The sequence below is a fragment of the Muntiacus reevesi genome, chromosome 13, assembly GCF_963930625.1.
Source record: "Muntiacus reevesi chromosome 13, mMunRee1.1, whole genome shotgun sequence".
Lineage (NCBI taxonomy): Eukaryota > Metazoa > Chordata > Mammalia > Artiodactyla > Cervidae > Muntiacus > Muntiacus reevesi.
The window spans coordinates 65,918,674-65,943,824 of NC_089261.1; the positions used below are offsets into that span (position 1 = coordinate 65,918,674).

The window sequence follows — 25,151 nt, forward strand, 5'->3', positions numbered from 1 at the left end:
CTTCACAAAATCATGACTTTCCTATCACTCCTTTTTGGGGCTTCCCTGGTGCCTCAGTTGATAAAGACTCTACCTGAAATGCAAGAAACCACCTGCAATGTGGGAGACCCGGGTTCGATCTCTGGGTCGGGAGGATCCCCTGGAGAAAGAAAGGCACCCAGTCCAGTATCCTTGCCTGGAAAACCGCATGGACGGAGGAGTTTGGTGGGCTACCGTCCGTGGGGTCACATGGACTGTAGAGTCGTACACGACTAAGCGACTGAACCATCACCATCATCCCTCTCTAAAAACAGAGGTTCTAAAATGGAGTGGCTAGAAGACTGTCTTTTTCCAATGGTCCATTGCTCCTCTGTGGTCCACTGAAGATCATGATTAAGTTTATCCCCCAAGCGAAGCAGCTTCCATTTCTTTGTCTACTAATAGAAAGATGTTTCTTTCCTTCGCTCCTTACAGTGGAGACAGTCTGTCTGTGCAGAGAGGGGGCTGCTACTTATGCTTTCCAGAGCAGTGTGTGTGCCTGCCTCAGTCGTGTCTGACTCTGTGACCCCATGGACCATAGCCTGCCAGGCTTCTCTGTCCATGGGATTCTCCAGGCAAGAATACTGGAGTGGGTTGCCATGCCCTCCTTCAGAGGATCTTCTCGACCCAGGGATCAAACTCATGTCTCTTAGGTCTCCTGCTTTGGCAGTCTGGTTCTTCACCGCTAGCACCACCTTGGAAGCCCTACACTTTCCAGAGCAGACTGGACTTCATATATCCTGATCCATCATCATACCTCATGGCAGGGGTGTTACTTGCTTTTTGGTTCAGAAAATATTGGCTCAGGGGTTTCCCTGGCAATCCAGGAGTTGGGACTTCACCTTCCAATGCAGAGGTACGGTTTTGATCCCTGGTCAAAGAGCTTAAATCCCACATGCCTCATGGCCTAAAAACAGAACGTAAAAACAGAAGCAATATTGTAACAAATTCAATAAAGACTTCAAAAATGGTCTGCATGAAAAAAAATCTTTAAAAAAATAGAAAGAAACATTGGCTGGACTAAAACTTTAATGGAGGAAAAAGCACCCAAACAGGAGCAAGTTGCCATGGAGACCTGCTTGATGCACACGGGTGCTCGTGGCCCCTCCCCGCGTCATCCCACAAACCTGGATCCTCGGTGAATATTTGATGACTGAGTAAATGAATGAGAGGTGGCAGGTCCTAGGTAACATTCTAGGCCTGGGTAAGCACAACAGTCCCAAAGCAGAAGTAAGGGCAGGTGTGGCAAGCGAGAGTGTAGGTAACTTGTGACCTAAGGTGAGGATGTGGTTCAAGTGGGGAAGAGGAAGTTATGGATGAGTTTGAATTTGACTTGTATCCTCTAGGCTGTGACCACCCCAAAAGATTTACAATTGGTTTGCAAAGAATGTGTACCGTCAGAATCCTATATAAGAATTAAATAATTAAAGAGAGAGAAAGAATTAATGAATTAGTTCTCTTTTTCCTGAACTTTCCACGCTTGTCACCCTCCACGGGCACAGTCCTAATTGTTCAGTGTCCTCCAAGTGCCCTGGCCCTTTGCACCAACACATCTGCACCCAGAACAAGTATATTCTTCAAACTACACTTTGTCTGAGCTGTGCCCTTCGAGTCAAGATTCCAGTTCCTCAGAACTGGAAAAGCATCCGATCACCTTCCCTATACATACGTAAGCCGTGGTCCCCAAGTGCTGCAGAGCAATACGTGTTTGAAATTACTTGGTTGAAATACTGTGCTCCAAGTCTGAACACCAGATGACACCTTTGTGTCTCAGAAGAGGCACTCTTAACCTCAGTGAGCGTAACCAATGGGATGAACCTGAGCCCTTCTGCGCCAGTTCTGGGCAACGTTCTCCTCTCCCCACCATCAGGGTGGGAGGAATCAGGGACTTGGTAACCGGGTTATAGTCCCGTTCTCAGCCACAGGAAGCCACTATAGATTCTGTAGGGGAAAGACATGATAAAAATGGGTCAGTGGTTTAAAAAAGATTTAGCAAGTTTGCTAGAGGAATGACATTCATTCTAGACCTATCAGAGGACGCTAGGAGGGGACGTCTGCAGCTGCCATCCCCGATGCTTGCTGCCATTTGGATCAAGTCTGGTGGAGGACACAGTGGGCTCTGATCAGTATTCCTGAGGATACTGCCACGGGTTCTGAAACACACGCAGAAGATGTACCGGGGCTAGGGGTCCAAAGACGAGTAAAATAAGGGATGATCAAGTATACTTGAGGCGAACAGAGAGGAGATGGTGCAGACCTCTGCCTGTATGGACAGGAGAGGTGCCAGCCCTCCTGAGAGAGCGGAGAATAATGAGCCACCCCCAGGTGACGCGGACAGGGCCCGCCCGCACTGGTCATTTTGTGTGGCTGCGAAATCCACTGTCCATCCATCTGGCTCCACCACTCTGCTGCTCTTTGAGGGCAGGGGTGCCTGTGACACATTTTAGGGTGTAACTTCATACACTACGAGGCATAGGGTGATCATTGCCATATTTATTTTCGAAAGAACAGATTTTCATCATTTTGCTTGAAAGATGATGAGTAGATGGGACTTCCCTGGCAGTCCAGTGGTTGAGAATCCACCCTTCCATGGCAGGGGGCATGGGTTCAATCCCTGGTTGAGGAACTAAGATCCCACATGCTGCATATGGTGCAGCCAAAAAAAGAAAGAAAGAAAGGGCTAAGTTACTCTGTGTGAAAAGAGCGCAAAAGAGAAAAACACGGAATTGGGAAATTCAGTGAGACGGGAAATGCAAACTTGGGGTGAGTAGGAGAGGGGAAGGAGTGAGGAAATGCTGAAGTGTGGCCAGGCATCAGAGAGGACAGCCTCGCAGGCTCTGCTAAGAAGGTGGACATGACCGCATAGGCAGGAGGAACCCATTCAAAGTTTTAAAGCAGGGACATGATCGAGTCAGTGCCTTAGAGGGGTCCCTGGTGGCAAAATCAAGATGGGCGTTTCAGGTAACATGCATCAGCCTTTTTTGAGGGGAAGAGAGGGTCAGACATTTATGGGAAAAGTCGGAGTAGCGCTACAACTAGTATTAAGAGAATAGAAAGAGTTGAAAATGACATCAAGTTTCTAGTTTAGTTTGACACTGAGCTAAAAACCAAGAGACGTAATCGAAGAAGAGAAGCAGCCGGGGAAGGAGAGATTACTCATTCGCTTCTGAATACTTGGAGTCTGAGGAGCCTACACATTTCCAGGGACAGCCGTGGGTTTGTGGTCAGTAATACGATGCTCAGAAGAGAAGTTGGGCCCAGAGACATGATCGGGGGCGGGAGTCAGAAGCATGTGACGGGATGGGGAGCCCAGAACCTTTACTTGGAGGGAAAGGAGAAACAGTGAGCCTGGGAAATGGAAATTCCCTGCCTGCTTTGTAAAGCTCACTGCCTTGCTCCCTGTGATACAGATACCTGAACAGCAGGTCAAGTGAGTGGAAATGGATCAGCATTTCCCCAGAGTTCTTTACCTCCTGCTCTGTGACAGGTGACGGGCCCTTCCGGGTTCCGGAATGTTGCTCTGGGAGCTGAGTGCTGTGTGGACCACTAAGGCTGCTCTTGTGTGGAATCTGCTCACCCCTGTGCAACATGCACAGCCCCGAAACGCCTCTGCTCCAAGCCCCATGCCAGGAGCCCAAGCAGCGAGTCAGCAGGGCCCTCATCACTAACTGTCTCGAAACGTCTGAAGACATCGTGATGACAAGCTGTCCCAGGGGTTTCCAGAGGCGACCGAAGGAAGACACGCTGGGCGGAATGCAGGAGGCTGGGCTTGAAGGCGCAGCGCAGGCCTGGAGCAGGACAGTGACAAAGCCTGAGGGATGCAGACTGCGGCAGCCACTGCCGAGGGACTTCTCAGTGAGCGAGAGGAGTAAAAGGTGTTGAAGAACGGGACTTCCCCAGTGATCCAGTGGTGAAGAACCTGCCTTGCAATGCAAAGGATGCGAGTTTGATCCCTGTTGGGGAACTAAAATCCCACATGCCTCGGAACAGCTAAGGCCGTGCACCGCAACCACCGCGTCCTTGAGCCCCAACAAAAGATCCTGCATGACGCAACCAAGATCCCGCGTGCCACAGCTAAGACTCAACACAGCCAAGTAAATAAATAAATTTTTAAAATGTTAAAAAAAAAAGAAAGTTGAAGAGTGGACAGGAAAATTGGTGACTGCCAGATGTCGGGGATGGTAAGTGAGTGAAACAGGTGAAGGGAGTCAGTAATTAGAAACTCCTGTCATTATGGCAGAAAGTGAAGAGGAACTAAAAAGCCTCTTGATGAAAGTGAAAGAGGAGAGTGAAAAAGTTGGCTTAAAGTTTAACATTCAGAAAACTAAGATCATGGCATCTGGTCTCATCACTAAATGGGATTGAACCTGTGTCTCTTATGTCTAACCTGCTTTAGTTCATGTCAACTGTATGTCAATAAATGGAGGGAGTGGGGGGAAAGAAGCGAAAGACTAAAAACTGGAGGGAAAATAGCTATTGGGGAAACAGACTCAACAGTCATCCCATAAATATTACTACTTGATTAAAATAAGCCTTTACAGATAAGCACATTGAAGAGATCAGCAGAAATATCTTGCTGGGTATGCAGTCAGGGGAGGTGTTCTCCAGGATGTGGAACTTGAACTAGTCCTTTAGAGGCGCACAGAGAGAGAAGGGAAGAAATGGGTTCTCACACAGAATGGCATGAACAAAAGAAACAAGCTTGTGTATAAATTGAAGTGATAATTGAAATGAAAGTGGCTATTTCAGCAACCTGAGATCCAACCAGTCCATCCTAAAGGAAATCAGTCCTGAATATTCATTGGAAGGACTGATGCTGAAGCTGAAACTCCAATGCTTTGGCCACCTGATGCGAAGAACCAACACATTAGAAAAGACCCTGATGCTGTGAAAGATTCAGGGCAGGAGGAGAAGGGGACGACAGAGGACGAGATGGTTGGATGGCATCACCCACTCAATGGACATGAGTTTGAGCAAGCCCTGGGAGATGGTGAAGGACAGGGAAGCCTAGCGTGCTGCAGTTCATGGGGTCACAAACAGTCGGAAACGACTGAGTGACTGAACAAAAACAACAAATTATTTTTAAAATTGCGTTTATTTATTTTTGACTGCGTCGGGTCTTTGTTGCTGTGAGGGCTTTCTCTAGCTGCAGCGGCGGCGGGGGGCGGGGGGTGCTCCTCTCTAGTTGTGGTGTGCAGGCTTCTCATTGTGGGGGCTCCTCTTGTTGCAGAGCATAGGCTCCAGGGCACGTGGGCTTCCGCAGTCATGGGGTACAGGGCTCAGTTGACCCGTGGCATGCGAGATCTTAGTTCCCGGACCAGGGATTGAACCTGTGTCCCCCGCATTCTTGGGCAGATTCTTCACCAGTGGACCACCAGGGAAGGTCCCCTGACCATTTTTAAAATGGGAAAATACAGATTTGTGGGGGGAGTTGGAAGTTTCATTTTGTCACCATCTTAAGTGAGGGTGAGCCCACTTTTTGGGATGCTTGGAATCATACTTGGCTTCACTTTTAAAAGTCACATCCCACAAACTCTTCTTTTCAAATCTGGTATCTGACTCTCTCTGAGTCCCCTCCTGCTCACACCTGCTCCAAGTCACTGTAACCTCTAAGCTAGATGACCAGCTCAACTGGGACTTCACGTGGGTTGTCTGATCCTTGCCCTCAGACAGTCTCCCCTCAACACTGCTGCCAGGAGGACCTCCCAAAGTGCCCATCAGATCAGGTCACTCTGCTGAAAGCCCTTCCTGACTCCCCATCTCTTTGCAAAGCAAAAGCCCTGACAACGGCCCAGGAGGCCAGGCTCGCCCCGCCCAACTCTCCAGCCTCTGAGCTCAACTTCCAAACTCTCTCTCTCACACCAACCTGGCCTCCTGCAGGCATGCCCCTGCCCTGGCCCTGGGCCGTCCTCTGCCCGAAATGCTCCTCCCCGATAGTTGCCAAGTTAACTCTGTTCAAATGTCATCTTTTAAAGGAGGCCTACCTTTACTCCCTATTAAAAATGATCCATTCCTGCGTGCCACTACACCACCAACAATCATCTCCTCCTCCAAGTCACAGAGGAGAATTTCCTCCAGCCCTTTTTACAAATGCTTCTTAAGTATTCTCATCTCACAGCCAACCAGAGCAGACCTCCTTCCATCCAGAGAGCCTCAACATTCTATGGTGGGACCCAGGTCAACGAATCCAAGTCCTTACAGTCAGTGGCTTTTATAGCAAAATGCTGCTCATGACATATGTTGTAACAGGATGTGCATGCGTGTGTGCTAAGTCACCTCAGTGGTGACTGACTCCTTGCAACCCCATGGACTGTAGCCCAGCAGACTCTTCTGTCCATGGGATTCTCCAGGCAAGAGTTCTGGAGTGGGTTGCCATGCCCTCCTCCAGGGGATTGTCCCCAGTTAAGGATCGAACCCGAGTCCTTTACGTCTCCTGCATCAGCAGGCGGATTCTTTACTGCTGAGCCACCAGCGAAGCCCTCTGTCAAGATGCAAAGAAATAAACATAGGAGAACATTCCTCAAGAGGGACTTCTAATATATAGACATGTCTTGACCTAAGAAGAATCCACTTATGTTGCTATAGACTTTAAATCTAGTTTTATAAACATGATTCACAACTTGACTTTTCAGGCAATGTAAACACCTATTATACTTAAGCAGACTTGAATCATTCTTTTTTATTATAATCTTATATATTGCCTCTCCCAAACAAACATAATTACACCTTTAAAAATTGTATAATAAGGTTCAAATTCCTTTATTTTGAGAATATACACTTCCTCCTTCAAACATTATTGTTTTCATTTCCTAAAGGTTTGAAATTAGCAAGATCAAACAAATCAGCTGAGAAATGTACAATAAAAGCTTTAATCTCAGAGAAGAAACAATAAGGGAAGGAATCATTGGACTTGAGACCTACGGGACAGCTTCAGGCTGCAACACCAGCTTGACTCCTCCACCTTACTGTTAAAGAAATAGAGCCCTCGAAAGTGTGAGTTGAAATCCGTCAGCTCACTGACCACAAACTGGTTCTGGAAGCCAGGCCTCCCCAAGACTGGCAGATAATGTCTTTATTATACCAGACCAACCTGAAAATCAACTGGGGTAATTATGCAGCTAGCCAGATTTTATTCGTTAGCACTAGCTGTTACACTCCGGGAAAACCAAGCCATGCACCACGACACCACCACGCTTCCACGCTCAACGAGATTTGAGAATATGCAGAAGCCACTGCTATGAAGCTTGAGTGACCTATCTGTGATTCACCCACTCGATGCATGAACTCACTTGTCACAAGTATTAACCCCCTGTACCTATGTGTGCATTTGTGACCGTTTTTTAGGATCTAATGAGGAAGACCTGGATCAAACTAGAGTGGCATGGGCTAGTCTTCAGGAGTGAAGACACAATGGAGATCTTGTCAGGTGAAATTATGGAGTAGACTGGTGTCACCATGGTAACCAAGTTGGGACTTGGAACTTCTGAGAAGATCAACCAGCCTGCCTGCTTATCCCCAGGCTGTTCCCAATGCCAAGTTCCTAGTGACACTTACTTTCTTCTCCCAGTTCCCACCCTTCAGTCCTCAAGAGTCACAAAAATCAAGAGAAGTTTTGGAGATATTTGTTCCATAATCTACAATTATTATGAACAAGAAATAAATTGAGAGTAGCTCAGGGCATTCACACAGGACAGCAAAGGACTGAAAATAGATGTTTATTCCTCACATTACCATCTGGGCTAGGAGCTAATTTCCAGAGTAATTGCAGAGATTCTGCAACTGTTTATATACCATTTGAAACCCTAGACCTCTACTCCCAGGAGACCATCACGATCAGACTGTTTATGTCTCTCACCAGTTGAATGAGAGTCACTTTATTATCTTAAATGTGAACTCCCCTCCATCTTGCCCTACTTCCTGTCCACCACCCTTCACCAAGAGATTGGAAGTGACATTAACAATCAGGGGAACTGGGGGTTTCAGGATAAAGTCTATTTTCACTGAGGTATAAAGATTTTGTGGGCTTGTTCTATGTTTTTGGGAAAAAAATAACATATTCTGAGACTCAAATATGTTTAGCAAACTTACTTGTGCTTACATCAAACTAAAGAAGGAAGCATGACATATTTCTCTTTTCCAGCTCACTGTCCAAGGGTCTTAGGTATTTGGAATATAGAGTCTGCCCCATTGGCAGGAATTCGGAATCAGTTTACAGTGTGTGATATGATAACACATGTTCTGGATCAGTGGCAAGGGAATGTTTGGAGCAGTAATTCTGTCTGTCTCCCCATTACCAGAAAGGCTTGCTAAACTCGCAGCTGGAGAAGTGCCTAAAAAGAGCTAGGCTCTTTGTGTGTGTGTGTGTGTGTGTGTTTGCGCGCGCGCGCAACACAAAACCCAGCCCCCAGAATAAATGCTAAATTAAGGCCATCAAAAACGAAATGGTACTTTCATCACAAGGATAAACCGGCATCAAGTCAAGATGACTACCTTTCTCAGCTCGAAGTCCTGCTCTATCCCTTCAGACAACTGGGCTTAATGCCACACGTGATAGTTAACAGCAGTAGGGAGAGAAAACAGCCTTAGACCAGTGTTTACAAGAAGAAAATCAAAAGAAAGTGTTCATTTTTATAAGACACAGAGGTGGGTGGGTTGGGGGGAGGTACAGACGATTCAAACAACGGGAAGTGAAACTTGATCTCTCTGAGGCGTGAAGTAGAAGCGGAGTCTTGGCCTGGTGAGCCAAACATTAAGGAGGCATGTAAGTGCAAGTATGCAGCCAGCAGAATGTACCGGCCTCACGAAGCCACGTGATGAGTTTAGACAAGAAAGATCAAACATTGTTCTTTGCAAAGAGGTAAGTTATTTACTCACTGTGATCAGCAGGAAGGACAATTTGTATAACATCCCTACTTTCATATTTCTCTATTTCTATCATCTGTAGTGTTCTGTACCTTTCTATTTCCTTACACTTTACCCTACTTACTCCTCTCCAGATTGCCCTGAATGAATGAATGATGAATGAAATGGTCGTACAATTAAAATACTCAGAATACAAACCTCATGGAGCCAATCATGGCTGATTTGGTGTTTTAAACTGTTTTTCTAATTCAATTGATTCATTTAAATAGGCTGGCTTGAGCCCAGGTTGGATGCATGAGACAAGTGGGAAGACCCAGAGGGATGGGATGGGGAGGGCGGCGGGAGGCGGGATCAGGATGGGGAACACATGTAAATCCATGGCTGATTCATGTCAATGTATGGCAAAAACCACTACAATATTGTAAAGTAATTAGCCTCCAACTAATACAAATAAATGAAAAATAAATAAATAAATAGGCTGGCTTACAGATCACCAGAAATCTCTTGAAAAGAGTCAAAGATACAAGCATACAATTTTACCACTACTTGTTCAAAACTAGAACTGAAACAATTTATAAAGCCATCTATCCATGTAGGATTAGAATTAAGAACATGCCAGCTAACTTTGCAGCCTTTTTCATAGGGTAACTCCCTAGTCTCCAGAGAAAGGATTCATAAAGCATTCCCCAGTTGGCACAGGGCTTCTACCTGTATTATTTTATCTAATCCTCTCGACCTGCTTCTTACCTGGGCTTTTTTTTCAGAGGTGATCTCAAGTATTAGATCTTAATAATTGAGCAACATCTTCCCAGAGCCCCGTCTTCATTACGTCAACTTCCTTTGACAGCTAGAAAGGCTGTCTTAGCCATTTCCTGTTCAGAGCCCCGGCTGCTCTAAGCCACTGACCTGCATACTGGCTTCTGGCTTCAGGGTTGCCTTTCATTAGCCACTCACTGGAGGGGCAGAGAGAGGACCAACCACTGAGCCCGTTGCCCACTGAGGTTATCAACTGCACTCCTCACCCACCTCCTCTTCTGCAGTCTTCCAATTGTTTATGACTATGACCTGGGCTTCCCTGATAGCTCAGTTGGTAAAGAATCTGCCTGCAGTGCAGGAGACCCCAGCTCAATTCCTGGGTTGGGAAGATCCACTAGAGAAGGGATAGTCTACCCACTCCAGTATTCTTGGGCTTCCCTTGTGGCTCAGCTGGTAAAGAATCCACCTGCAATTGCAGGAGACCTGGGTTTGATCCCTGGATTGGAAAGATCCACTGGAGAAGGGAAAGGCTACCTACTCCAGCATCCTGGCCTAGAGAATTCCATGGACTGTATAGTCCACAGGTCACAAAGAATTGGACATGACTGAGTGACTTTTACTTCACTTCAGGACCTCCTGAGTTTTCAGGTCTTGGTTTGTGTTTATTTTTTAAACATTTATTTATTTATTTGGCCGTGCCGGGTCTTAGCTGAGGCATATGAACTCTTAGTTGCAGCGTGTGGGATCTAGCTCCCTGACCAGGGATAGGTCCTGGCAGGGATAGGTCTCACCCACTGGGCCACCAGAGACGTCCCGTGGTTTGTGTTTAAGTCCATAGGCCTCGTCGTTGCCGATCCTGGCACTCACACCCTTCCAAGTGGAGTCGCATCCTCCTTTGACTTTCACAAGCCCCACGTTCTGCCCAAATGAAACACCATTCTCTACCCTTTCCCGGCTTTATTGCCTAGAAGTCCCTTTTGCTCCAACTACACGGGTGTACTTTTTTTCTTTGTACAGTCTTTAAAAAAATCTTTTATATACTGTCATTGTACTGAGTAGCTTTTCACAGAATCTATCATAGTTATCTTTGCCATTTCCAAGTTAGTGGATTTATTTTGGGTATTTCCAATTTGGAGCTATTACAAATAACATGGCTATAAATATCTTGTAAAATATCTTTCATTTAAAATTATTTCCTCAAAACAAACTTACAGGAATATTACTATATCAAAAGGTATGGTCATTTTACAGCTCTTGTTCTGTATTCAGGTTACCCTCAAGAAGTACCAGTTTGTCCTACCCTTGGCACTGTTAAGAGTGGGCTTCTCTGAATTCCTCCAAATGCTGGGTTTTATAATAATTTGCTTTGTCATTGTCATTCATTCAACCACCATGAAATGCCACTGTGGAGTTATTGCAATTCTACGTGAGGCTGACCTATCAATAAAAACATGTCAAGACTGAAATGTAGAGCAGAATGATAATTTAACGTAGCGCAAACGTAACTTCCAAGGGGAGGGGAGCGGGTCACGTTTTCAAAAGTATCAGGCTGACTCAGAAGACTTGGCCTACACACTGGCAGGGGAGAACTCCTGATGGCTGTTAGCCAAAATCGCTACCACCACTCTGGTCCAGATTGTTCTCTCCTCACAGGTGACTGCCCAAGTCTCTTAACCAATTCACCACCTCCTACCCTCCCAGTCCTTTACCCACAGCTCTGGTTCATGGCTCAGGTGCCTGCCATGCAGGAGACCTGGGTTGGATTCCTGGGTCAGGAAGATCCTCTGGAGAAGGGAATGGCTACCCATTCCAGTATTCTTGCCTGGAGAATCCTCTGGACAGAGAAGCCTGGCGGGCTACGGTCCATGGGGTCGCAGAGTCGGACATGACTTGGGCACCAACCACCACCAGCAGTTTAGAGAGCTCACAGCGGAAACAGGGTGGGGGAGGGTCGGGGCACAGCCTGTCCGCGACCTTCCTCCTGCACCTTGCGCTTCTCCCCACTTTCTGAGAATCCAGATGCCTCGGAAGAGCTGCCGGCCGATGCTGGAGGCTCTGTGCGAGGCTCGCCCGCCGCCGTGTGCGGTTCTGCCGCTGGCCTCTCGCTGGCCCGGGGAGCTGCGCCCCAGCGCGGGCTGCTGCTTCTCCCGCCACAAGCTGTCGTTGGCGCCGGCTTACTCAGGTTGTGCTCCCGGCCTTTTGTCTGCCTGCCGCTTGGTTTCCGGGGCTTGCTCTCCCGCGCCACTGGCGGTCAGGGGATCCTGAGAAGGGCCGGGTGCGGGGAACTGATTTTGTGCGCGTGAGGACCCTCCCTGGTTGCCTGTCTGCAGTTCCTTTCCCTAGGGAGGGGTGTGGGCGCTCTGCGTTTAGCAGGACGTGGAGTCCTTGTGCACCCTGAGCGGGAACTGTTCCAGAATCCAGATCAGATCTTAATGGAGATGTTCCTTCTCCCGTGGGTGGGTAGTTTTATTTTGCAGTTGAAGGAAAAACAAGGAAGTCCTATATTGCCTTGGGCGCCTGGGAATTGAAACACGAGTCACAATAAAATAACTGAAGGGGGTCCCTTTCACAACACGAGGGCACTCGGTTCACACTGGCACTAACGTTGACTGCTAGAAGCAGCTTCCAGGCCATCACCTGACCAGCTCCCCTGATGTGCTCCTGCCCATGCTTCCCCCGGACCTCCTTCAAGCTCCCGTTTTGTTTTTCTTAATACAGGAAACGACAACAACCAACCATCATGCCAGGCACTCTGCTACGGGCTTGTATATGGGAGCTCAGCTTTCTGCTGCAACTGATGAGGTGGATGATTCTTATCTCATCTTACAGGTGAGAAACTGAGGTGCAGAGAGGCGAGGTGACTTGCCTGGACTCCCCAGCAAGGACCCCGGACTCCACTGGCTGTGCTTTTAGCCAGTGGCCCCAGCCTGGCAGTCCAGGTCTGAAGCTGCAGAAAGAAGAGTCCCCCTTATCATGTCAGAACTGTAACATCTGGCTCCCTGCTGCTGACCTGGCAGTTTTTTTATTTGAATTTTATGGGCCAAACTTAACATGATTGTCATCTGAAAGCACGCAGATTCAGGAAGCTGTGAAGTTGCTTTACTCAGTGGATTTTGGAATAGTAAGAAATGATGAATAAAAAAAAAAAAAGCAGACTTCCTGCTCTCAAGTCATCAAGTCTGGACAGAAAATCATTCAACATTCTTTACATAACATGTAAAGGACATTAGAGGTCATATTTTATGGCTTCATTTAAAGTCAAGAAAAAAACCTCAGGGAGCTGAAGTGCCTTGTTCAAGGTCATGAAACACATTTTCCAGAATTGCAGTTAGATTGTTTAGATGGGTAAGTCAGCTAAGTGTTGCTGAAATGCTACTATTAGGATGCTATCTAGTTAAGGAACTTGATTGATGGTATTAGTTTGGGGAGTTCCTATAGCAACATGGGTTCATATGACTTAATTCATATCCTATATCAAGATTACCTCACACGGACAGATCCATTTTCAACACTAAGCATGCCATTGTTTCTGGAACCATGACACATTCAAGGTCCAGAAATTGGTTGCACAGTATCAACATCCTCTTAAAGACAATTTGTTAGTCTTCTTGGTGCCATTATGGCCTTTATTCAGTGTTTCCAATTCCCATGTGCTTTGCATACATTTCTAATGATTACTATTAGAATGGTTACTATTCTAGAAATAATGATAACCTTCACACTGTGCTTATGTCAAGCCCTACCCTAAAAGTGTTGCTTATACTGTTAGCATTCTTCACTGCCCATTCACGTGAGGATAAAGGTGGTTCTTCTCTGACGGTGAAAACTGTGGTTTCCAGATCAGCCTAGGTTTGCACCTTATTGCTTTGTGACCTTGGGCTAGTTGAGCTGAGTTCAGTCGCTCAGTTGGGTTCAACTCTTTGCGACCCCACGGACTACAGCACACCAGGCCTCCCTGTCCATCACCAACTCCCAGAGTTTACTCAAACTCATGTCCACTGAGTCAGTGATGCCATCCAGCCATCTCATCCTCTGTTGTCCCCTTCTTCTCCTGCGTTCAGTCTTTTCCAAGGAGTCAGGTCTTTGCTAGTTCCACCTTGCCTATGTGCCTCAATTTCTCCATTGGTAAAATAGGGATAATAATAGTACCTACATCCCAGAGAGTTGATGGCAGGATTAAGTGACTTAGTATATGCAATACTTTTAGGATAGGGCTTGACATAAGCACCATATGAAGGTTATCTTTATTTCTAGAAGAGGAAGCTGAGTTATAATGGAATCACTTCAGACTGTTAAATGGAGCTGAAAAAGTTCTATTTATGCTTCCCAGATGAAGGCTGGGCCTTGTTTTATTATAGCTTAAGTTAGACCTTAAAAAAATAGTTTTTCCAAGATCATCTACTAGGAAATTGACTGAATTTACAGAATCGGAATTCTTGCCAACCTTTTAAATGAAATCTCTGTCTCTATCTTTTCCGATAACAAACAAGAAAGAAAGGAAGAGAAAAAAATTCTATTCTTTGTTCTACATTTTGAATTCCTAAGTAGAACATTTTAATAGCACGTATAAACAAAAAAGTTAACGCAGTCACTATTTTAGAGGTTTACACAAATAACCTTCTCAAATAGACTGTAAGCTAGTATGTACAAAGGTCAGTAAAGGGACAAGACCGATAAGTCTAAAAGTGTTGTGGCTTGAAAGAAAAATGAGAGATTTTTACTGGATTTCATCTTGACCTTAATTTATCACCTGGCAGGTGTATGGATGGGGTATGTTTTGTAGCTATACATACAATAGTAACTCATTCTTAATGACTATAACTGGGCCTTCATAGACTTTTCTAGACCTTCCTATAAGCATCGTAAAATAAGTAGAATTAAAACATGGGGGGAGGTGCAGAATGGAAGTTTCCAAGTGAGTTCTTCTTTATCTTTGGAGACTGTATGATGCAGTGGAATTGGAGTCCAACTTTCACTCCAGAGTAACAACTTACCCAGTCAGTTTCCATTTCTAGCATGTGAAATAAGGACAATAAAGCTAATCCCATCGCATTTTTGCAAGGTTTATGTAAGACATGCATATAAAGTGAGTGCCCAGTGACAATTCTCTCTTCTCTTTTATATTTTTTAAAGATTCACTTGTGGCCATGCTGGGTCTTTGCTGCTGCGTGTGGGTTTTCTCCAGCTGCAGTGAGTGGGGGCCACTCTCTAGTTTCCATGCATAGGCTTCTCACTGCAGCGGCTTCTCTTGCTGGAGAGTAGGGACTCCAGGCGCACGGGCTTCCGTAGTTGCAGCATGTGGGTTCTGTACTTGTGACTCACAGGCTCAGCTGCCTGGCCGCACATGGGATCTTCCTGGACCAGCGACTGAACCGGCGTCCCTTGCATTGCAAGGTTGATTCTTAACCACTGGACCATCAGGGAAGCCCCTCCTCTCTCTTTAGACATAAGAAATAATATTTTGTGCTGGAGAGGGTGTGCAAAAAGGGAACCCTCCTTCACTGGTGGGAATGTAAGTGAGTGTGGCCACTGTGGAAAACAGGATGGAGGTTCCTCAAAAAACTAAAGATAGAGTTGATAGATGATCCAGCAACCCCACTCCTGGGCGTAGATCCAAGCAAAACTATAATTATAAAAGATACATGTACCCCTATATTCATAGCACCGCTGTTCACAATAGGCAAGACATGGAAACAGCCTAAATGTCTATCGACAGATGAATGGATAAAGATGTGGTACACACATATAATGGAATAATACAAGGCAATGAAAAAGAGTGAAATCATGCCATTTGCAGCAACATGGATGGACCTAGAGATTATCACACTAAGTGAAGTAAGTCAGACAGAGAAAGACAGATACATTATGTTATCACTTATATGTGGAATCTAAAGTGAAAGTGTTAGTTGCTTAGTTGTGTCAGACTCTTGGTGAACACATGGACTGTAGCCTGCCAGGCTCCTCTGTCCATGGGATTCTCCAGGCAAGAATACTGGAGTGGGTTGCCATTCCCTTCTCCAGGGGATCTCCCCAGCCCAGGGGTCCAACCTGGGCCTCCTGGATTGTAGGTGGATTCTTTACTGTCTGAGCCATATGACACAAATGAACTCAACCACGAAACAGACGCGGACTCACAGACATACAGAACAGACTGGGTTTTGCCAAAGGGCTGGTGGGGGAAGGATGGAGTGGGAGTTTGGGATTAGCAGAGGGAAACTATTATATATAGGATGAATAAACAACAAAATTCTACTATACAGCATAGGAACTATATTCAATATCCTGTGATAAACCATCATGGAAAAGAATATGAAAAAGGAAGTTTATATATATCCATATATGTATCTGAATCACTTTGATATACAGCAGAAAGGAACACAACATTGTAAATCAACTATACTTCAATTAAAAAAGAATATTTTGATTAGAAAAAGCTGCCTTTTCCGGGAGGATGGAAGGACGCGGTGTTCTGGGCCTGTGGTTCGGGCTGTCAGTGCCCCTACGGCGTCAGAAGGCGGCTCCTCTCACTGCAGGCACCCTGGAGGCAGGGCCTGGCTTGGTGCATCCGAGCTGGAGTCCAGTCCTCGGGCTCCCCAGACATGAGCATGTATGGCAGCCCGGCGTATGTGATGAGAAGGAGCCAGACATGTGCTCGTAAGGACAGAGAGATTTCTGAGAAGAGAACACAGCAAGTACAAAGGCCCTGGGATGGGGATCAAGCCTGGTGAGCTCGGGGGACACACAGTCCCTGGGCTGAAGAGCAGTTATCAAGGGGAACCTGTGGACGGTGAGGTCAGAAAGGCAGGCAAGGCCAGATGCTCAGTTCCCTGCAGGACGAAGACAGGAGTTTAGATTTTATTCTAATTATATGGGAAACCACCAACAGGTTCTATAGATGATATGAAATCTATGTTACAGAGATCATTTTGGCCACAGTACAGTCAAGATATGTGACAAGCGTGGAAGCAGAGGGACCAGTAGCAGGTAATCGCTGGTGTCTCGGTGAGCAACGGGGTGCTGATCCTGAGATTCAGATGTTGGGCTAGTGGCTGAGGAATAAAGCAGAGGGGAGTGCCTCAGGACTTGCTCAGAGAGTTAGAGGCTATAAAGGAAAGTGGAATTAAATAGACTCCTTGCATGCAGTCCATGGGGTTGCAAAGATCTGGACACAACTGAGCAACTTTCACTTTCATCTTGAATATTACAGCCATTAAGAGGAACGAATCTGGGTCATTCGTAGAGACATGGATGGACCTAGAGTCTGTCATATGGAGTGAAGTAAATCAGAAAAACAAATATCGCATATTAACACACATGTGAACTCGAGAAAAATGGCGGTGATGAACCTCTCTGCAGGGGAGGAGGAGAGATGCAGACATAGAGAATGGACGTGGACACAGTGGGAGAAGGGGTGTGGAATGAACTGGGAGGTTAGGATTGGCACATATACGCTCCCATGTGTAAAACAGGGGGCTGGTAAGAACCTGCTGTGTAGCGCGGGGAGCTCAGTTCAGTGCTGGGTGATGACCTGGGGGCTGGGGGGACGGGGCAGGTGGAGCGGGAGAGAGGCCCAAGAGGCAGGGGTGTATGTGCGCAGAGAGCTGATTTGCTTTGTTCTACAGCAGAGACCAACACAGCATTGTAAAGCAACTATACCCTTTTTTAAAAAAAAGACTCCTTGGCTTTTGGCTTCAGCAACTAGGTAGATGGCTTCCCTGATGGCTCAGCAGGTAAAAAATCTGCCTACAATGCAGGAGACACAGAAGACTCAGGCTTGATCCCTGGCTTCGGACGATCCCCTGGAGGAGGAAACGGCAACCCACTCCAGTACTCTTTTTTTTTTTTTTCCAGTACTCTTACCTGGGAAATCCTGTGGACAGAGGAGCCTGGCGGGCCACAGTCCACGGGGTCACAAATAGCCAGACACGACTACAGCAACTGAGAAGGCATACATAGGTAGATGGCGCTGCCATGGACGGGAGGTTACCAAGAGCAGGGATGTAACAGGTTTGGACGGGTGCAATCAAGAGTTTGAACATGTTCAGTTTGAGACACTTCTTAGCCATTCAAATGGATATGGCAAGCAGGCAGTTGGATATGTAAGTGTGGAACCTTAGGTTTAGGCTAAAATTCTAAACTTTTAGCTTATGAAGAATATTTAAAGACACAGAGCTGGATCTAGAGAGAGAGCAAGAATACAGGACCAAGCTCTGGGTCTTCTTCCTTGCAAAGGTTGGGCTTAGGAGGAAATGGCTGCAAAGTAGGTTGAGGAGGTGAGGACAGCCTCATGGGTGGTATAAAGAGCTATTTGCCACATGTGCTGGGTGTGTAGCTCCCACAGACTTACAGGGACGGCCCTGGGGGGAACAGGCTGTTCTCTGGAGGATAAACTAATTTACTAAGTAATAAACACTGTTTCTCTGCAGCTATCTAATCAGTATTTATTTTTGTTGCTTTTATTTATTTTGCTAATTTAATTGATATCATAAATGATATGATGGTTCTTTTAATTTGCACTTGTAAAACAAACCAAGTATTACTTTGCTGTTTCCTCTTGTTATATGAGCATTCTGTTAATATCTTTGAGACTGGTTCTTGTAAATGATTATGGTTCACTTCCATTTTTGTATTGATTGAGTTTTTTCTTTCCTTCACTTGGGATTGTTTTTGACTGGAAGTAACAGAAAACTTGACTATAATAAGAAGGGGTTATTTCTGCTTACAAACAAGATGCTGAAAGGTAGACAATCCAGCAATTCTAGAAATCCTCTAGGATCAACACTTCACCTTTCCAATGCACCATCCTCAGCAGGTGTTTGCTTCCTCAGGCTTATCTGAAGGTTGCCAAAGCTCAGGGCATCACATCTATATTCCAGCAGGAAGAAGAACACAGAGCAAAACTCTTGTACTAGCTGAGTCTATTCCGCTTCATCAGGAAAACAATAACTTTCCTTGAAGCCATGCCAGTAGAAGTCTGCTTACATCACATTGACCAGTAGTTGGCCAAATAGCCATGCCAAGCTGCAAAGGAGGCTGAGAAGGTGACTACTTTTTAAAAAAAATTCATGTCTCATTCATTTAATCATAACTAAACATGTAGCAGTAGAGAATTCCAGGGGTGAGATAAAGTGGAATAAAGAGTGAGAAAGGTCCTCTTGAGTCATGGGGGCAGTCTGCATCTTAAGAGTTCCTGACCATAATCCCTAGGTTTCTGCTAAGCTCAAGAACCATCCCTTCTGTGCCTTTCTTTCCAGGCAAGGAAGAGACTTGTGTCTCAGCAGTGACTGCAGTGATGATTTGATAGGAGACTTAGTTTTGTTGTCTCCACTGGGGTGAGGCCATAAATGTAAATGAATAGATGAACTAGAAAACAACTGTTTCGTGTACATTTCATTAATCATTCCCATTTCCAGCATGTCTGAGTGATAAGAGATGACAGTGAATGGCAATGACTAGGTAATGCAAGTAACTGAACATCAGTGTCAAACTTAGCATGTACATGAAAGCCTGGTGCTTCCCCACAGTGCGAGCATACGGTAATACCGCTGCCAGCGTTACTGAGCCCATCCACGGATGCTCACCCCACAGTATCTCATCTAACCTTCACAACCACCTTGTAACCTGCTGTGTTCAATCTTCTCTGGATTAGAGATAAATTATTTTGGGCTTGACCCTTCCCCATCAGTTTTCTGTAGGATGAGATATAACTCATATTTATAAACTTGCTTGGTTTTCATCTGTACTCGTTAAAAAAAAAGAACAAGAGTAAAGTAAGTCAAAAGCATGGCCAATATCTTGCATGTTTAAAGTAAAGGTAGATTTAGTTGCTCTTAGATGTGGTTTTAAAAAAATATATAGATCAAATTTAAAACTGATATACTCTGGTAAAATGTCTCATTTTTTACCTCCTATGTCTCTTCCATGCTTTAATCTTCTGTATATAATTTGCATATCAAGTTAAATCATGTTTACATTAATTTTTTTCAGTTACCATTATTTCATACATACTTCTCCATAACCATGCCACTGTAAATGTGGACATTTCTCACCTTTTCTGGGCTTCAGTTTCTTCTGTAAAATGAGGCAGTTAGGCTACTATTTAATAGCAAAGTTTTTCTAGCTCTAATAGGATCCCTATTATGACAGGGAATAACAGAAATACAGCATGAACAGCACAAGAGGCTTTTTTGGAGAAGTTTACTTCAAAACAGGGATGCTACTTGATGGGCCGTAACTTTCCTGTTGTTCATGAGTCAGCATGAAAAATACCTCCAGAGAAGGCTAAGTAGGTCAGATTTATCTAAGAAGACAGCTGTGTAATCCTGTATCCCTCTCCAACCCCATGGCACTGCAGACATACTTCTGGCTTTTGAACAACAGTCAAATAGCATTACCAACTCCGTAAAGTCCACAAGACCACAACTTGAAAAATTAAGCTGACCTTTAAAAAGCTTCAGTAGAAATACAAAATACAGCTGTATTTATATACCGTCAATAGAAATTTTCTTCTCTCGGTTAAGCCATTTTCATTGATTCTATGGTATTGGCTGGTGTGAGAAAGTTTCAGTAAAAAGTAAAACAGTTTAGAAATTAGCAAAAAAAAAAAGTTTTTGCCTGTGACTGTTTTTTAAACTATTTAATAAAACCTGTTAGGTTGCCGATGTTTGCTTGCTTTTCTTTCTAAGTAGCATGCTCAGAAGACATAAATACACATTGTAGGGACTTCCCTGGCGTTTAGTGGTTAAGATATCACTTTCCAATGTAGGGGGTGGAAGTTTGATCCTTGGTCAGGTAGATGCCACATGCTTCTTGGCCAAAACCCAAAAAACATAAAACAGAACATTGTAACAAATTCAAAAAAGGCTTTAAAAATGATTTACTTCAAAAAAGTCTTAGAAAAAATACAGATTGTAAATAAACAGGTCAATGAGGGAACTTTCATGTAAAAACAAACTTTGAAGGTGCAGTTACTACCTAAGTGGACTAGGCAAGTATTCTTGTCTTAAGAGGCCTCGTTAACACAGTAGAAGGTAGACCTTCAGAGCCAAAGGGGCAAGAGCAAATCTAGAGAAGTGAAATGAAGAGAAAAAATGGACATGCTGGTTTGGGACTGGAGATTATTGCTAAGGAAAGGGAGATGTTGACAGGCAACGTGGGGAAAAGGTAAGGCATGGGAGAATACCAGAGAGTAGATAATGCAACACGCTTTTTTATTTTTAACATTGAGGTTTTATATTTATGCTAATCTTCTTAAATGTTAAGTTCTGACCAAGCAATTAGGCTATTTAACCATGTTTAGAGTTATGCCCAGTGTGAGGCTGGGTTTACAGTACTGTATTATGTCCTTGGGAAAGAGAGGATCCATAATTGATTTAGTTCTCTGCATCTGTCCTGCTATTCGACCACTGCTTTGCCATTGTCTAGACTCTAAGGCACCAGAAGCAATTAAACAGAGGATCAATGTAAGCAGACAGGTGTGCCCCGGTCACTTCCCCTCTTTACATTGCTCTTACTTTCTGAATTTCATACAAGCTACTCTGGAAGCAGCAAATTAACTAAAAATATCTTAAGACTGCCAGTACTTCCAGCTTATGTAAATGGATTCCTGAATAAACCCTTGCTGTTGATACCGTTGGCACAGCATTAACTTAAAAGACATCCCCGATCTTATGTGTACTTTTTGGTTCTAGGCATCAAAAAATGGAGCCGGAAAACACATTTCCGAGCATCACTTATATTTCCGCGGGAATGTTAGAAACAGGCAACTGACCACGTCCCAGACCCCAGCCAGATTTCAGAAGAGGCTGGCTAAATTTTGCAATAGGAATCCGAAGAGGAGTGTGTGCAGGGTCTCTGAAACTGTAAATCCTCTCCGAAGAGGCTTCCCCACCTGTCACAACTGGAAAGTCTCCACGGAGGGTGCCGGGTGCGCCCCCGCCACGCGGCGCTGAGGTCAGCCGCTCGGGTCTTGGGGGAGCTCTTCTTATGCTAAATTACAGACTTCGCAGCCACCGGATACCCTCGCTGCAGACTGGCAGTAGCCATGTGGCTGCACTCGCCTTTCCCGACAAGCAGTGCATTATTTCCACTAATATCCTGCCCAGGCGACTGGGCGACTCCGCATCCCACCACCCACCACCGCATCCCACCACCCACCACCACCGGGCGTCCCGGTGGGTCATAAGGCGATCGTGGCCCGCGTGCTCAAACCAAGCGGAAACCACCCCAAAGTTCCTGGCGACGGTGGCCCGGGAGCCCTCCCGCCGGCTCTCAGCGCCCCTGTCACGGTCGCGGAAAACGCCCGGCGCCCCCGCCTCGGGGCCTCGCGCCGGGCCCGCGGCCGTGCGCTCCGCGCGGGGCGGGGCGGCGGCCGCGGCGTTCGCATTGTCCACGTTCCCCGCGCCCCTCGGCGTTCCGTCCCTCCCTATCTGTGGCGCACACGCGCGGAGCGAGCGGCGCGCCCGAGGCGGGCGGGCAGCAGCTGCGGCGGCGGCGGCGGGGGCGGGGGCGGCGCGGCGGCGCGGCGGCGCGGGGCGGGGCGGGCGGGCGGCGCGGGGGCGGGCCCGGGCGAGGCGGCCGGGGCGCCAGCGAGCGGGCGGCGAGCGCGGCGAGCAGCCGAGAGGAGCGCGAGCAGCAGCATGGCGGGGCCCCGACGCCCGCAGCCCGGCTGCCACCGCCGCACCGCCGCGGCCGTGAACCTCCTGCTGGGCGTCTTCCACGTCCTCCTGCCCTGCGGCCGCCCGGGAGGGGCTCAGGGACAAGGTCAGCCTGCCGCCGCTCCGCGGGCTCCCCGCTCCACCCCGCCCCCCCTCTCTTTCTTTTGGGGGAACCGCTGAGATCTGTAAGAGGGCGAGGGGAGGAACGGGAAAGGGGGAAGGAGAGCGGCGGCAATTCCGGGCTGGTGCCCTCCGCTCCCCGCGGCGTCCGCTCCCGCGCCCCCGCGCCTCCGGCCACCCGAAAGCTGGGCAGTCGCGGGGCTCGGGGACCGCGGCGCGGACCGCTAGCCGCGCGCGCCCCGGCGCCTTTGTGCGCGGGCCCCGAGCGCCCCGGGCGCAGCCCCCGCTTTGTGTGGCGCGCGCTGGGGCCCCGCCGCGGCCCGGTTTCCTGCAGCTTTGTTCCCCGAGCCCGGCCGCCAGGGCCGCGTCCCGCACTCGCCCGCCGCAGCTGCTGCGGGATGCGGAGCGCGGGGTCCCGCGGGGTGGCCTGCCTTCCCCCCAGCGCGAGAGCCCGCGAGCCCGCACGCCGTCGCCTCACAGTCCGAGGGGCTGCCGGCTCGCACCGGGTGCATTGTGTTCTGATCCGCGGCTGGCTCCTCGGGTGGCCTCCGCTTCTGGAGGGGAAGGGAGGCTTGTTTTGGTGAGGCGGGTGCACGGAGGAGAGGATCGGGAAACAGGAAGCGTTTCTTTTCCGTGCATTAAAAACGCCGTGTGTTTTTTGGTGTTGGTGCAGCGATCGAGCCCATGCCGAACGTGGTGGAGCTGTGGCAGGCGGAGGAAGGGGAACTCCTGCTGCCCACTCAGGTGAGGACGGCCGAGGTGACAGGGCGGCTGGGGGGGGCGGGGGAGGCTCCGAGGCCGCGGCCCCCCCGCGGCTCCGGCGCTCGGGCCACTTTGCAAGACAAATAAACGGTCGGGCCGAGCCTGAACACCTGGCCACGGTGGCCTGCGCGGCCGCCTCCCGCGCCATGTGACAGGGCGTGAGTCACGCCGGCCCCAAGTTCAGGAGGTGGGAGCCGAGGCCACCTCAGCAGGGCCGCGGCCCGCGGCGCCGGTGCCCAGGGACGGGGCGGGCCCCTCGGCCGCCTGTGGTCCAGGGTGGGCGAGGGGCCCGTGCCCTGATCTCTGGGCGAGCCGTGCTGTGTGCCTGAGGACCACCGGAAGGTGCGGCGGTGCTTTCGGAAATGTTGCTGAGTGGTCCTTGCCATTGGCCTTAAGTATCTTTGTTTGGATGAAGATGGGACTTTAAAGGATTGTGAGCTTGGATCTTTTCCAAGTGCCTTTAATTTGTGTTAAAATACAGCCTCTTGTTAAGAACTCGAATTTAAGGCCCCCACCCCACCCCATGCGATATAATGATGGCACGTGGAAAAATCGTTGATGAAGATTGGTGGGACATTTGGCATCATCCAGGGTTTACCACTGCCATAGAGTACTGCAAAGCTTTTGTGTTTAAGGTTTTTTAACTTTAGGAGAAATTTTCATTGATTGCAGATACACACCTTTAAGTATAATATTGTTGACTGTCTTTGAGCAGCGACAGTTTGCATGCACAGCATGGGAGATGCGTGTTTTGGGTAGGTGGGGGAGTGGTTTGAATCCTCAGGGAATAGTTTGTGTGTGGTAATTTTGAGGATGTTCATTACTTTCTTCATTGGTGGTAGCACTTAATTCTATGTTGTCTCTTGTGGCTGTTTAGAAAACAGGGTGTGTAGCTGGAAATGGACTGGTGAGGCTGTGCAGTTTTACATTTCGGAGTGCTGCTAGATATTTGGAATATTCGTTTTAATACAGGGCTAATGAATAACAGCTTCAAGCTGGAGAGGTAATTTTTTAGAGGAAAAATTTCCTGACCCTTCGCTGAAGGCCAGGGTGCTGAATAACACCAGTCCTTGGAGAAAAAGTCCTGTTGGGATGGGGATCAGTTTGTCCTTCTCTTAAAAGTTTATTCCTAAATGGATCCCTGCCCACCCCCCCCATTGTAAATGGCAAATGTGTAGTGTTTAAAAATGCAATGAGATAAAGAGAACAAAATAAGAATCATTCCGTTCCTGATGAAAGAACCATACTTAACATTTGACATATTTACTTTTAGCAAATAAAGTATGGTCATATTTGTGTATATCAGAGTTTTCAACAGAGGTGTTAGTAACATTCGGGGCTGGAGAATTCTTTATTGTGGGGCTGTCCTGCTTTCACGCAGTTACAGCATCTGCCCCTATCCGCTAGATGCCAGTGGCTCTTCTCTCCCCCTTGTCGTCCCCCCCTCCCCATTTGTGACAGCTAAAAATGTCTCCAGACATTGCCAAATGTCTCTCGGGAGCAGAATTGCCTGGGTTGAGAAGCACTGGTGTATATCTATACACATTTGCATTTTTACTCAATTGTACCCTCTACCTCTTAACTGGTTAGTGTTGAAAGCCAACCCAGACTGAAAGGAAAGTAAATTACAGACTTTCATTTGTTACAGCAGTAGTTGAAGGCTCAGTCACTGTCCTCAGAGGTGGAAATGTCAGTCTCTGAGATGATGAATGATTTTATTTATAGGCTCAAAAGTGATTTTATTTAATTCTTAATTTCTGATTTTGTTTATATGTATAATATAGTTTGTTTTGGTTAAAAAATTTGTTAGAATTTTAGAAGCTGTGTCTCTGGAATGTTCACTATAGAAGCGTTTATACCTAAGCTATTTTAATCAACTGTAATGAAAGTGAAACTGATGTTCAAAATCATTTTCTAAATACTTCATCTCCGTGTATATGTGTATTTTTTTGAAATTGTTTTTACCGTGCATATACC

At 47.0% G+C, this 25,151-nt stretch overlaps 1 protein-coding gene across 1 annotated transcript in view; it reads left to right on the top strand.

The window, feature by feature from the left end:
* The first annotated feature begins 22,229 nt into the window (after positions 1-22,229).
* Positions 22,230-25,151, top strand: part of TMEM131L (transmembrane 131 like) — a 174,461-nt gene continuing 171,539 nt past the window's right edge. Inside the window, 2 exon segments of the mRNA XM_065903804.1 lie at positions 22,230-22,398; positions 23,086-23,156. Coding sequence (XP_065759876.1) covers positions 22,275-22,398; positions 23,086-23,156 — 195 coding nt within the window. The 5' untranslated portion in view covers positions 22,230-22,274.